This window comes from Heterodontus francisci, chromosome 30 (genome assembly GCF_036365525.1).
Source record: "Heterodontus francisci isolate sHetFra1 chromosome 30, sHetFra1.hap1, whole genome shotgun sequence".
Lineage (NCBI taxonomy): Eukaryota > Metazoa > Chordata > Chondrichthyes > Heterodontiformes > Heterodontidae > Heterodontus > Heterodontus francisci.
Genome location: NC_090400.1, coordinates 14,198,610 through 14,213,743, shown reverse-complemented (window position 1 = coordinate 14,213,743; position 15,134 = coordinate 14,198,610). Strand labels below are relative to the sequence as shown.

At 41.7% G+C, this 15,134-nt stretch overlaps 1 protein-coding gene across 2 annotated transcripts in view; it reads left to right on the top strand.

Moving 5' to 3' along the window:
- Positions 1-1,440: 1,440 nt before the first annotated feature.
- Positions 1,441-15,134, top strand: part of taf15 (TAF15 RNA polymerase II, TATA box binding protein (TBP)-associated factor) — a 31,040-nt gene continuing 17,346 nt past the window's right edge. Inside the window, exons 1-3 of one of the 2 annotated variants that reach the window (XM_068010101.1) lie at positions 1,441-1,601; positions 8,286-8,325; positions 10,968-11,019. In XM_068010101.1, the coding sequence (XP_067866202.1) occupies positions 1,595-1,601; positions 8,286-8,325; positions 10,968-11,019 (99 nt within the window). In that variant the 5' untranslated portion in view covers positions 1,441-1,594. The remainder of the gene's footprint in view (positions 1,602-8,285; positions 8,326-10,967; positions 11,020-15,134) is intronic. The other variant, XM_068010100.1, reaches the window with a different exon arrangement.

Here is a 15,134-nt window from a genome sequence, read left to right as displayed (position 1 = left end):
AAGGCCATGGGCAAAGGCAAACAATATGTTCATAGTGTGTTGAAAGACAAAGCATTAGTACAGATAGGGTGTTAATGGACTGAAGATTGAACAGCCACAAGTACAAACATGAAAAAAAAGTGGGGAAGCAAACTGAACAAACTAAGATGAAATAAAATAAAATAAACACACAAAAAAATATAAAAAAGAAAAAATAAATAAAAATAAAAGTAAAATGGGGGGCCCCATCATGCTCTGAAATTATTGAACTCAATGTTCAGTCCAGCAAGCTGTAGTGTGCCTAATCGGTAAATGAGATGCTGTTCCTCGAGCTTGCGTTGATGAACACAAGCTCGAGGAACAGCATCTTATTTACCGATTAGGCACACTACAGTCTGCCGGACTGAACATAATTATTGAGTTCAATAATTTCAGAGCATGACGGGGCCCCCCATTTTACTTTTAGTTATCTTTTCTTTTTTCTTTTTTATATTTTTTTGTGTGTTTATTTTATTTTATTTCATCTCAGTTTGCTTACCCACTTTTTTCATGTTTGTACTTGCTGCTGTTCAATTTTCAGTCCGTTAACATCCTATCTGTACTAATGCTTTGTCTTTCGACGTACCATTAACATATTGTTTGCCTTTGCTCCATGACCTTCTGGTGAACTATTCTGTCACCTTGTCCTATCTACACCTTCTCCTTTGTTATCTCTTACCCCACTCCCACTTTACTTGCTTATAACCTTTCACATTTCTAATATTTGCCAGTTCTGAAGATGGGTCACTGACCTGAAACGTTAACTCTGCTTCTCTCTCCACAGATGCTGCCAGACCTTCTGAGTATTTCCAGCATTTCTTGTTTTCATTTCACCTTTCTCTCTTGCCTTGTTGCCACTCTTTGACTTAACATATTTTCTCAAATTTGATCCCTTGCCCCCACTACTTAATTTAAAACACTCTCTACTTCCCTAATTATCCTGCTCGCTGGAATACCAGCGCCAACCCCAATGGTACAGCCCCCACTTTCCCCTGTACTGGCGCCAGTGCCCCACTTGTTATACTGAATGCAGCTTATTGTGTGCAGTAAGCATACAAAATATAAAAGCAACTTGCAAAAACACAGGAATAATATAACAGCAAAACATAAAATTGGCCTTCTCTCTTTGCACTGGTATATGCAGCACCTGTGCATGTCCATTCGGTCCAGGCAATATCCCAAAGGTTAGAGTGGCGTCAATGAGTCACGTGGTCTCCCGCCCCCACGCGCTCACTGACAGGTTCCAGCCGAGCCAGAACTGGGTCAGACCGGCAGCTGCCACCTCGCCCGGGGGGGGGGAAACGGGACATTAAACACATTGTATCTGCTTACTGTTTCAAGCGGGATGGGTAGTCACGCCTTATAGGTGTTCTGCAGAGACAAAAATTTTCTTCTCTCCGCGAGAAACATTCTTAATTCCATTAGTTGTGATTTGACGGATTTTTTGATTGCCTTCAGTAAATTGAATTTCCCCGTGGCGGCCATCAGTTGGTGTGTTCCCGGGCCGCCATTAGCGCTGTATCAGTCGGTGGCGGAGTGAGGCGAGGTGAAGTGGAGAGAGTGAGCGAGTGTCAGAATGTCCGGTAAGGGCCGTCCAATGGAGGGAACAGATCAGCGGGGAGACTATCTCCTAATAACAGGACTGGAGGCAGTATAATGAAGCTAGGACCCGGCTATCGCTTGTTTTCCTTCGGGCAATAGGGCCCAGTTTGCGGCTCTAGTCTGCTTTCCCACCCAAAACCACAAGTAGACCGGGCAGCGGAGCCTGTTCTTCCGGCCGAGGCCTAGCGCGGCTGCCTGGAGCCTGCGCCTTTAACGGCGGAGGGATGGTTTAGGGAGGTTAGTGTCGATGAGGCCTCGGGCTGCCCGTTTCCTGCTGGCGGCACTATGAGCCATGTAGTTGATTTTGTTAAAGGTGATGTGGGCTGTTTAAAATGCTCGATCCCGGCGCCGTTTCATTCCCGGTTAGATGATGACAGGGACCAGCGTGACGCAGTTCCAAATGTCCTGGGTACTAGGCCGCCATTTTGAGGAGCAGCGGGCGGGCGGCCCGCTTCCTTTCCCCAATCATTATAAAGGACTGGGTCTGAGCAGCATTTACCCATCCACTGTGTGGTGTATTGAAGACTACTTTTAGCAATTCAGTTAGCTGAATTTTGTCTAAGCCACATGTGTGGGCTTGCATCCACTTTTGTAGATTTACGTATTTGGTGTAGATATAAGTAACACTATTGAAAAAAGGAATAATGAGATTATGCAGTGGCTAACTTTGTGAGCAGTGCAGGTTCGGGTGTAATAGAAATCAATTGAAGTGGTACTTTCTGAATCAAATTTGACTACTGAGAACAGTATAGGAAAGAATCTTATCACCGCTATCTGCTGGAGGTACCAGCTGTTCTTGAATTTCTGAGTTGCTTGCTTTACTTCCTGGATTAAAGTTGAAACAAGTGTATATACTAGTTCACGTAGAATTTGGTTAGTTGCTTAAACCCTGATTAATGGTTGGGATACTAGATTAAATTTAAAATTAGAGAGTTGAAGACTGGCACAGAAGTGGAAATGCATTTTAGGAATGTGGAGTAATACAAAGACTTGGTGCTTTTATAGTGTAGTGGTATAGTGCTTTTCATGGCCACCTGATGTCTCAAAGCACTTGGAGCCAATGAAATACTTTTGAAAGGTCATTGTATTGTAGGAAAAGCTAAAAGGAAAGACTGTACCTTGTAAAATTCTAAATAGTTGGGGGCAGAGGAATCTGTCTATAAATATAAGCTATTAAAGCTGGCAATACAAGTAGATAAGTTTCTAAAAGTACAGTTCTTTGGTTTGTATGTAGGTTCATAGAATGTAGAAGTAAGGTGGCATTGTTGAACTGGTATAAGACCTTAGCTGGGCTGTAGTTGAAGAACTGTGGTTTTGAGTACTCTATTATAGGAAAGATATAAAAAGAACAGAACAGCTGCAGCATGAATTTTAGGATGTTACAGGGATGGAGTGTTACAGTTGTTAGACCCAAGATCTCAAACTCATCATGAGATGAGAAGCTTAAAGAATAACCATAGTAAGCCTTCCTAGTTATTAGAATTAGAATATTACAGTGCAGTACTGGCCCTTCAGCCCTCGATGTTGCACCGACCTGTGAAACCATCTGACCTACACTATTCCATTTTCATCCATATGTCTATCCAATGACCACTTAAATGCCCTTAAGTTTGGCGAGTCTACTACTGCTGCAGGCAGGGCGTTCCACGCCCCTACTACTCTGAGTAAAGAAACTACCTCTGACATCTGTCCTATATCTATCACCCTTCGTGTTTGCCATCACCATCCGAGGAAAAAGACTCTCACTATCCACCCTATCTAACCCTGATTATCTTATATATCTCTATTAAGTCACCTCTCCTCCTCCTTCTCTCCAACGAAAACAACCTCAAGTCCCTCAGCCTTTCCTCGTAAGACCTTCCCTCCATACCAGGCAACATCCTAGTAAATCTCCTCTGCACCCTTTCCAAAGCTTCCACATCCTTCCTATAATGCGGTGACCAGAACTGCATTACTCCAAGTGCGGTCTCACCAGAGTTTTGTACAGCTGCAGCATGACCTCGTGGCTCTGAAACTCGATCCCCCTACTAATAAAAGCTAACACACCATATGCCTTCTTAACAGCCCTATTAACCTGGGTAGCAACCTTCAGGGATTTATGTACCTGGACACCAAGATCTCTCTGTTCATCTACACTACCAAGAATCTTCCCATTAGCCCAGTACTCTGCATTCCTGTTACTCCTTCCAAAGTGAATCACCTCACACTTTTCCGCATTAAACTCCATTTGCCATCTCTCAGCCCAGCTCTGCAGCCTATCTATGTCCCTCTGTACCCTACAACATCCTTCGGCACTATCCACAACTCCACCGACCTTAGTGTCATCTGCAAATTTACTAACCCACCCTTCTACACCCTCTTCCAGGTCATTTATAAAAATGACAAACAGCAGTGGCCCCAAAACAGATCCTTGCTGTACACCACTAGTAACTAAACTCCAGGATTAACATTTGCCATCAACCACCACCCTCTGTCTTTCAGCTAGCCAATTTCTGATCCAAAGCTCTAAATCACCTTCAACCCCATACTTCTGTATTTTCTGCAATAGCCTACTGTGGGGAACCTTATCAAATGCCTTACTGAAATCCATATACACCACATCCACTGCTTTACCCTCATCCACCTGTTTGGTCACCTTCTCGAAAAACTCAATGAAGGGTTATTGAGGTGGTAATCAAAGGCACACTTCAGATCACAAAGTAAATTTAAGGATTCAAACGTCTCTGTGTAAAGAGTAGATAGAATCTGGAAATTATAAAATATAGAAGCAGTCATGTCTCATCCTTTTCAGAAGGCCATTGGATAGTTGCTTGAAAATATTAAAAGGTACAGAGAACAAGTAAAGTGGAGTTGGGTGAGGTGGCTTGTGGAGGAAAACACTGATGCTCACTGCATGATCCAGATGGCCTGCCTCTGTGCTACATACTACTGTGATTGCACCTACATCAAGTACTAATTGTGATCTTGCCAACTTAATAATACCAGTGAAATTGACAGATGCAAAGTTGACCAGTTAGCACTTTTTTTTTATGCTAGGTTTATTTTGAGTTTGGAGTGGCTGAGATTACAGGAGTAAATCTGTCTCTTCCTCTGGCAGCAAAATTATGGATTTGATTCTTCTGGCAGGATAATTGAGCTGACTCATGGGTGCCTGTTTCCAGAATGAGTGCTAGTGTAAAAAGTAGATACTATATCCAAGTAATGCAGAAGAGTACATAGGAAATGGGAGCAGGAGTAGGCCATTCAGTCTGTTGAGCCTGCTGTGCCATTCAGACAGGTTGTGGCTGATCTACCTCCACCATTTTTCCCCACTATCCCCAAATCCCTTGATATCAGTATCTAAAATCTTATCAATTTTCTGTCTTCAATATGCTTAATAATTGAGCTTCCACAGCCCTCTGAGGTAGAGAATTCCACAGATTCACCACCCTCTGAGTAAAGAAATTCTTCCTTGTCTGTCTTAAATGGCCTGCCCCTTATTCTGGGACTCTGTTCCCTGGCTGTAGACTCACCAGCCAGAGGAAGCACCCTATCCCCATCTGCCCTGTAAGAATTTTATATGTTTCAATGAGATCACCTTTCATTCTTTGAAACTCTGGAGAATGCAGGTCCAGTTTCTGCAATCTCTCCTCATAAGACAATCATGTCATCCCAGGGGTTAGGCTGCTGAACCTTTATTGCACTCCCTCTAAGGCAAGTATTTCCTTCCTTTGATAAGGAGACCAAAACTGTACACAATACTCCAGGTGCAGTCTCACCAAGGCTCTATACAATTGCAGCAAGACTTCATTACTTGTGTACTCAAATCCCTTTGCAATGAAGACCAACATTCCATTTTCCTTCCTAATTGCTTGCTGCACCTGCATACTAGCTTTTAGTGACTCATGAACAAGGACACCAAGCTCCCTTTGGACATCAACAATTCCCAACCTATCGGCATTTCAGAAATACTCTGCATTTTTGTTCAACGAAAAATTCCAGTCTTGGTATCTCGGAATCGGGGTATGGCAAGCAGGCGGGTAAATGGAGTTGAATCCAAAGATCAGCTGTGATCGTTCTGAATGGTGGAGCAGGCTGGATGGGCCATATGGTCAAACTCCTCCTATTTCTTGTTCTTGTGGCTGATCTTAGGATTCAACTCTACTTTCCTGCCCACTCACCGTACCCCTTGATTTGCTGAGACACCAAAAATCTAGCTATCCCAGCCTTAGTTGTACTTAACGATGGAGCATCCACCACCCTCTGAGGTAGAGAATTCCAAAGATTCACAAACCTTTCAATGTGGTAATTTCTCATCTCAGTGGAAGGTGGTAGGAACATGGGATTAATGTGGGATTAGTATAAATGGGTGGTTGATGGTCGGCACAGACTCGATGGGCCGAAGGGCCTGTTTCAGTGCTGTATCTCTCAAATAAAAGTAAATAAATGATCGGCCCCTTAACCTGAGACTGTGCCCCCATGTTTTAGAACCTGTACAATTGTAGCAATACTTCCTTATTCCTGTACTTTCCCTTGCAATAAAGGCCAACATGCAATTTACCTTCCTAATTGCTTGCTGTACCTGCATGTAAACTTTCTGCATTTCTTGTACAAGAACACCCAAGTCTCTTTGAGCATCGGCACTTAAATGTTTCTCACTTTTATTTTTTAAAAAAATCTGCTTTTCTATTATAACCCAAACTGCATAACTTCACACTTCCCTACATTATACTCCAACTGCTATCTTGTTGCCAACTCATCAGCAGACTTGGATACATTTCTCTCTTCATCCAATTCATTAATATAGATTGTAAATAGCTGAGGTACCAGCACTGATCTTTGCAGCACTCCACTATTTACTGCCTGCCAACTTGAAAATGCTCCATCTATGCCCACTCGTTTCCTGTCTGTTAACCAATCCTCTATCCATGTTAATATATTACCCCCCACCCCCAACTTCATGAGCCCTTATCTCGCCTATTAACCTTTTGTGTGGCACCTTATCGGATGCCTTCTGGAAATCCAGGTATACTACATCTACTGGTTCCCCTTTATCCACTCTACTTGTTACATCCTCAAAAAACTTAGATTTGTCGAACTGGATTTCCCTGTTGGAAAACCATGTTGACTTGTTCTGATCATACTGTGCTTTACTAAGTGCATTGTTATGACTTCTGTTATGACCCAGTGAGAGAGGTCGAGGGTTCCCTTCCCCCTTCATCAGGTCTTACTGTAACAAAGTTTAATTTTAAACATTCCATGTTTTTAGCTCCCCCTTGGTGAATCCTTTTCACTGCTTTCCAATTATACGGCAAAGAAGCCGGCACACAGGCTTTCGTAGGATTAAAAAAGAAAAGTTGAAATTTATTAAACTTAAACTCTGATTTGGTTAACACCTACGGATACACGACGTGCCCACACTAGCATGCACACGCGATACACACATGCAGATAGAGACAGAAGAAATAAAATGGGAACGTTTGAGGAAATACCTGAAGAGTATTTGTTACGGTTCTTCGAGCTCACAGAGTCCTTGATTGTAGGTAGATTTTGCTTTTTGTTGGGGCCCAGTATTATTAAACCTTGTTCGCTGTAGGAAACTTTACTCTCTTGGGGTTCATGTGGGTTCAGTGGATTCAGAGGCTTGTGAGAAAGAGATCGTCTCAGTCCAGGAGCAAACAGCTTTCTGCCCAAACTGTACAAATTCAAAAAACTCAAGTTGCCCAGCAGGTTAGTTATGTGATTAGCTGGTTTGACCATGTCTGTTTGTATATTCGGCCATCTTAGCAGTCAACCTGAAATGCCAGCTCCCCAATCAACATCTGGTGATCAAAAGTTCATTGTGGGTCTAATGTTGGGGAATGGCTGCTTTGTCCTTCCAAACACTCTGTTAATATGCAAATATCTTTTACAGCTACAGCTGATCTGTTCAAGTCCTTTCTTAACTCCAGTAACAGTTTAAAATCAATGTTCATGACAAAATTAATGTGCCTCATTCTTGGCAGGTGGGGGCCTAGCATGACACTTCCTTAAATAATAGATTCCAGCATTTTCCCAACAACTGATAGGGAGCTACAGGCCAGTTGGCCTGTTTTCAGATTCCCTCTTATCTTAAAGCGTTATAACATTTGGCAACTTCCAATCTGGGACTGTTCACAAATTGCTAATGAATTTTGGAAAATCATCTAGCTAATCCACCTATATCTGCAGCTATCTCTTTTAGAACCCTAAGGTGTAGGCTATTAGGTCCTGGCGATGGTATTCATTTAATTGGTCTTGTGGTGACAGCTGAAGGAATGTCTCTACTTGTGATTTTTTTTTTCATTCAATATAATTGCCTCTTAGTTGAGACTACTGTTTTTGTGCAGTGTCCCTTCACTCAGTTGCTTAAAAATCAGTGCATTTGTACCATAGTTAACATGCTGTTTTTGGGCTGTAATGTTGATTCACTTTTAAGCGGGTGCATTTGGAATATCCAAGCAGCATGAACTAAAAACCATTTTAATCTTGGTGAGTTTCACTTTGAGTTCTCTAAAACTGGGTTGATTTTTCCTCGTAAAGGGGAGGGTAGCTAGTACTACCTTTCCAAATCTCTCGTAGCTGAATCTTCTAGAGTGAACAAGATTGAGATATATTTTCAGATTACAGAAGTAACTTGATTTTTCATTTTCTTTTTAAATAAACAGATTATGGAAATTACAGCCAGCCTGGAGCTCAAGCACAAAGGTATGCATGAATAGTTAAAGGACCACGTATCTGTACAAAGAAAAATGTTTAGAAATTTGAAAGGCAGAAAATTCTAGAAATACACAGCTTTGTCAGCCTCTGTGGAAAGAAAGTTAATGATTTCCAACCTGGAATGTTAACTTGACTGTTCTTCACATACTGCAGACTGCACTGCTGCATGTTTGACACTTGGTGTATTTAAAAGTAGTTTAATAGTAACTAAATTCAACTGTACCAGTCACTAGTGACCGTTCAGTAGGGCTCTTGCCCTTTGTAACTCTGATGCTCTAATGTTTATACTGTTGCCTGTCATAAATAACCAAGTAATGATCATTGTAAATTGATGGGAATAAGTGGGTTCTGCAGTTTTCTGAGCAGTAGGTGTATTGTGCAACTCTTCAACTTGGGTGTTCATCAAATAATCATGATGTGGACACAATTAGTACTGATCTGTGAAAGTGAGAGCCAAAATACGATGTTGGGCTAAATTGTTGGCACCTGCAACATTTAAGAATGACCCTTTTCTGTAATTTTAAAGAGGACTTCAATATTGATGGATGGAGCATTTCTGACATCCTGCCCCATGATGTTCGTTTTCTTGAGGCTGATGGTTAGGCCAAATTCATTGCAGGCAGACGCAAACCTGTCGATGAGACTCTGCAGGCATTCTTCAGTGTGAGATGTTAAAGCAGCATCGTCAGCAAAGAGGAGTTCTCTGATGAGGACTTTCCGTACTTTGGACTTCGCTCTTAGACGGGCAAGGTTGAACAACCTGCCCCCTGATCTTGTGTGGAGGAAAATTCCTTCTTCAGAGGATTTGAACGCATGTGAAAGCAGCAGGGAGAAGAAAATCCCAAAAAGTGTGGGTGCGAGAACACAGCCCTGTTTCACACCACTCAGGATAGGAAAGGGCTCTGATGAGGAGCCACCATGTTGAATTGTGCCTTTCATATTGTCATGGAATGAGGTGATGATACTTAGTAGCTTTGGTGGACATCCGATCTTTTCTAGTAGTCTGAAGAGACCACGTCTGCTGACGAGGTCAAAGGCTTTGGTGAGATCAATGAAAGCAATGTAGAGGGGCATCTGTTGTTCACGGCATTTCTCCTGTATCTGACGAAGGGAGAACAGCATGTCAATAGTCGATCTCTCTGCACGAAAGCCACACTGTGCCTCAGGGTAGACGTGCTCGGCCAGCTTCTGGAGCCTGTTCAGAGCGACTCGAGCAAAGACTTTCCCCACTATGCTGAGCAGGGAGATTCCACGGGTCCATCCATCAATATTGGCGACCACGCTCTGGAAGTGGTTCAAGAGTTCACCTACCTAGGCTCAACTATCACCAGTAACCTGTCTCTAGATGCAGAAATCAACAAGCGCATGGGTAAGGCTTCCACTGCTATGTCCAGACTGGCCAAGAGAGTGTGGGAAAATGGCGCACTGACACGGAACACAAAAGTCCGAGTGTATCAGGCCTGTGTCCTCAGTACCTTGCTCTACGGCAGCGAGGCCTGGACAACGTATGCCAGCCAAGAGCGACGTCTCAATTCATTCCATCTTCGCTGCCTTCGGAGAATACTTGGCATCAGGTGGCAGGACTATATCTCCAACACAGAAGTCCTTGAAGCGGCCAACACCCCCAGCTTATACACACTACTGAGTCAGCGGCGCTTGAGATGGCTTGGCCATGTGAGCCGCATGGAAGATGGCAGGATCCCCAAAGACACATTGTACAGCGAGCTCGCCACTGGTATCAGACCCACCGGCCGTCCATGTCTCCGTTATAAAGACGTCTGCAACCGCGACATGAAATCGTGTGACATTGATCACAAGTCGTGGGAGTCAGTTGCCAGCATTCGCCAGAGCTGGCGGGCAGCCATAAAGACAGGGCTAAATTGTGGCGAGTCGAAGAGACTTAGTAGTTGGCAGGAAAAAAGACAGAGGCGCAAGGGGAGAGCCAACTGTGCAACAGCCCCAACAAACAAATTTCTCTGCAGCACCTGTGGAAGAGCCTGTCACTCCAGAATTGGCCTTTATAGCCACTCCAGGCGCTGCTTCACAAACCACTGACCACCTCCAGGCGCGTATCCATTGTCTCTCGAGATAAGGAGGCCCAAAAGAAAGAAAGAAAGAGGACTTGCAGAAGACACTTTCCTTTTCAAAGATTGGATGTAAACTGCTACAGCTGTTCTGAACAGTATAAATCATGAGGTTAAATTAATTGGGTCTTTATTTAGTAATATAGTAATTGTAACTTTTAATGTATTTTGAAATACTCCAGGTGTAATGGGCTATGTAGGAATCTCAAGGATGTGGGGAGAAAACTTAGTACAACTGTTGAATGTTTTGACATGGAGTTTGACTTGCTGTTTAAATGGTAATTGACTTTGAGTATAGTACCAATGAAGACTTGTTTTAAAGTTTTTAAAAAATAAAATAAACATTGCTTGAAGGCCAGTTGCTGTTGATAATATCTTGAAACCGTATAGAGCTGTGTTCCAGCACACTGCTTGATCTTTTGCTATAACACTGATGCCCTGACATACCTGCTGTTTTCTCATTGCTTATTTCTGGTGACCGTTTTAATGGAAGTATGTCAAATGTCATCTTTGGTATTTAAACATTTTTCTCTTTTTTTTTTGCAGCTATGGAGCCTATGGTGTACAGTCGGGCCAAAGTTATGGACATGCTGCACAGGTGTGTTAAACTAAATGATTTGGGTTTGAGCTATGTGGAGATCATGACCAGTGGCCATATTATAATTAGCCTAGTAATGAAGACAAACTTTTTTCTAGTGCTGTTTGTATCTTTTCACGTGAGTATTTTGACTTGGTGGAGGGGAAGGAGGAGAAGAAACCTAGTTTACTACCCCCACCTGATTAAATGGACCTAGAATGTTAATATGTCCTTTCAAAAAAAACTGGGCATCTGAGATTGTGGCTCTAAACAAAATTGATTCTATAATCTTTTGAGATGCAGATTTAGCTTTCAAAATCAGCCACAAGTGCTGCAGTGCGAATCTCTTCCCTACAATACTTAATATTGTTCTGCCATTTAGTGAGTCCTGGAAAGCAAGCCTGATTTTTGTTAAATGTCTAAACTCCTCCTCTCTCCACCCCATTTACACCTACTGTACTTTGCACAATCTTTCTTGGGTTAACTCAAACTATTCTAATGCGAAGACAAGTGCTTCTGGTGCCTTGCCTCGTTGAATCTGTTTTTTGAGCTATGGGATTAGTTTTCCTTTATGTTGGTACATGTACCTTTTTATTCTGCAGGTCCAATTATCTCTAATTTTTCTGATGCCTTATCAAAGGAGTTGCAGCCCTTCTAAGCTTTTTTTTCTCATCTGCTACCCAGACATAACGAGTTTGCAAGTGCTGCCGTGAAAGCAACTGCTAAGTTTGAGTGGCTGCTATGTGATTTGCCCCTGCTTGGCATCAGGACTATATAGGAGAGAATTATTGCTACAGTTTGCTTTGCATTATATTAATGCTCTGTGTACAATTCAGTGTGACTGTTAACAACAATTTTATCTACATGTGACTTTTGTAGTAATTGTAGCAAGTTTTATTCTGATCTCCATTCCGTTTTGAAAAATCTAAGTGCTAGTTCACAGTTGCTTGATTAGCATTAAGAGGGATCAGATTGCCATTGGTAAAATGAATTCACTGCTTTACCTCTGACTATGCCCAATTTAATGTGTTGATATTGTATCATGTAAAGTATCTAATGTATTTAGTAAATTACAGGCTTTCCAATGGTTTGAGAATAGCATTTTTAAAATTGTGCATCTGTAACGCCATATTAAGCTAATAAAAATCCTGACTGGATGTTGGTATCCATATTTTTTCTTGCATTTTATAAGTCATCACCTTTTTCCTCAGACTCCGCTGAAAGCAACATCCATACTTTTCCAGCCTTGAAGGTTCCAGTGCTCTCTCGGCTGCCTCCTCACCTTCTAGCCTCTAAACTGCAGCTGACCCAAAACTCTCCCCATATTCTAAATTACTGCAAAGCTCCATTCATCCATCATCCTGTGCTTTCTGACCGACATTGTTTCCTGGTCCGACTGCCTCAAATTTAAAATTGTGTTCAAATCCCCCTGTGACCTTGCCCCTCTGTCTCTAACTTCTAGCCTGCAATCCTGAGATTTCTGCTGTCCCGCAATTCTGGCCTTTTGTCCCTGATTTCCATTGCCTCAATATTGGCAGCTGTGCCTTCAGCTACTTAGACTAAGGTCTAGAATTTAGTTCCTAAACTGTGTTGCCTTTTTTCTTTAAGGATGCATCTTTAAAACCTCATTCTGACCAGACTTTTGGTTGCCTTTCCCAATATGTGCTTGTGTGTCTCAGTATCCAGTTTTGTCTAATGCTCCTGTGAACCACCGTGGGACTTTTTGCTATTTTGAATGTGCTATATAAAGGCAATTTGATTTATTCTTGTGCTGTAGCACTCTAGTTTTATATCTTATACTCCTCAAATTGTAGGAAATATATAGCTGCAATACTGAAATGGACCCATTTGGGCCAACCTGTTCATGTTCTGGTTTACTCCACTACAGGAGCAAATAGTTCTAATCAGACATGCCCAATTGTTCCCATATCCCATCATCCGCCTATCTAATCTGATTTTGCACATTGACGTTTTCTGCCTCAACCACCAACCGTGGAAATGAGTTCTCCAATTTTATAACTGAAGGTTCATCTTGTATCAATGGCACTTAACGACTGGAAACAAGTACTTTATGCAGTCACAGTTATAATGTAGCGAAACACAGCCAATGGTGCACAAAAAGGTATATAACCAGGTAATCTATTTAGTCATATCTTTGAAGGATTAATATTTCACACCAGGGGATATCCACAGCTCTTCACATACTGGTGTAGAATCTTTTGTTCCTGCTGAACAGATGAAGCCTCAATCTATCATCTCCAGCACTGATGTGTCAACCTATTATGTGTTCGTGTCGAGTGGGGCTTCAGCATGTATTTTTGATATTCTTGGCTCATGACTATGATTGCTGAGGCAAGGCTGACATCTATACAAGGAAACTCATTTGTTTCAAACTTCCAAAATTTTTAAGTTTTGTTATTTTATCTCCAAGTAAAAATAAGAGATACTCAAATGGAAACTGAATTATTTCTGCCCATGTCCAGTTATTGCTTGCCCTCTAATCTTTATCCACCTGAATACTAAACTTGGTTTTGACACCAGGTGCAGTTAAATCCCTTATACCGTTTCTACAGGCTGTCTTGTCATTAGCCATTATTTTCAGCCAACATCTGTAGTAATATAATAAAAGCAAAATACTGCAGATGCTGGAAATCTGATATAAAAACAAGAAATGCTGGAACCACTCAGCAGGTCTGGCAGCATCTGTGGAAAGAGAAGCAAAGTTAACGTTTCAGTTCCGTGACCCTTCTTCAGAACTCAGTTCCGAAGAAAGGTCACTGACCCGAAACGTTAACTCTGCTTCTCTTTCCACAGATGCTGCCAGACCTGCTGAGTGGTTCCAGCATTTCTTGTTTTTATATCTGTAGTAATATCTTCAGTGTTCTTGCTACAAGGTCTAGCTTTTTCACAAGTATAGTGCTGTTGACCAGATTTAGTATTGCTGCAATCTGCCTATTAGCTTTAAATTTGGCAATGGCTTGGCAGAATGTTAAAATACCTCTTGCTGACCATTTCAGTGTCTTTATTTATCGTGTGAACCATCCAATTTCGAGTAATCTAATTTATTCATGTATTTACTCCAGGTCTTTATTTTGGAAGATCCTCTTGCCCTGTGATTGCCACTGATTTTTGTTTTGTTTCTTTGCAATTCATACATTCTACTTCCTTAAACACCAAGTGTCAAATTGCAACCAGTATTCATTAGTGGTGTAGCTTGAGTTGATCTTGTTTCGAAGGCATCCAGATGCACTCATAATGAAGTCAGTGCATATGTTGAAAAGATCGGATGAAATTTAGTCCTTGTAACTCTGGTTCTAATCTTTATCCATTTTAATAACTAATCAACTGGGCCAGATGAGATTTTATTAATTCCAATTCTTTGCAAGGCATCTATTTCTCTAACTCTTGTAAGCAGCATGTACAATTATTAACTTGTTTACTTGCATTTTCAAGTTAAGCTGCCTTTTGCTTTCCCACTTCTGAAGTCCAGCTTGTTTTAATTTGCATTCCAGCTTCATGAGTCTTTATAGTATTTGTTGCAGTTTCAATGGGAAGTGAATTTTTTATTGCAGTAGTAAACTTGGATTGTCATAGGAGAGATGTGCAGAACTCCTTTGAAGATCTCTTGATGCACATTCTGCACCACGTGACCAAAGAATTTGAAAACCCCTTTAGACTATTCTCAATTTTTCACCCCCAACAAACCATGTTTGCTGTAATTAGCCCATGTTGAAGTGTGTTGTTGGGCGTTCTGAGTCTTTACTGCTACCATCTCACTAAAGGGAGATCCTGTTTGACAAATTTTAGTTTTTTGAGGATGTAACTAGTAGGGTAGATAAAGAGGAACCAGTAGATGTCATATAACTGGATTTTCAAAAGGCCTTCGATGCAGTGCCACATAAAAGATTAATAGGCAAGATAAGGGCTCGTGGTGTTGGGAGCAATATGTTAGCGTGGATAGAGGATTGGTTAACAGACAGGAAGCAGAGAGTGGGCATAAATGGGGCATTTTTAAGTTGTCAGGCAATGAATGGAGTGCTGCAAGGATCAGTGCTGGGGCCTCAACTATTTACACTCTATATTAATGAGTTGGATGAAGAGACAGAGTAATATATTTAAGTTTGCTGATACAAAGC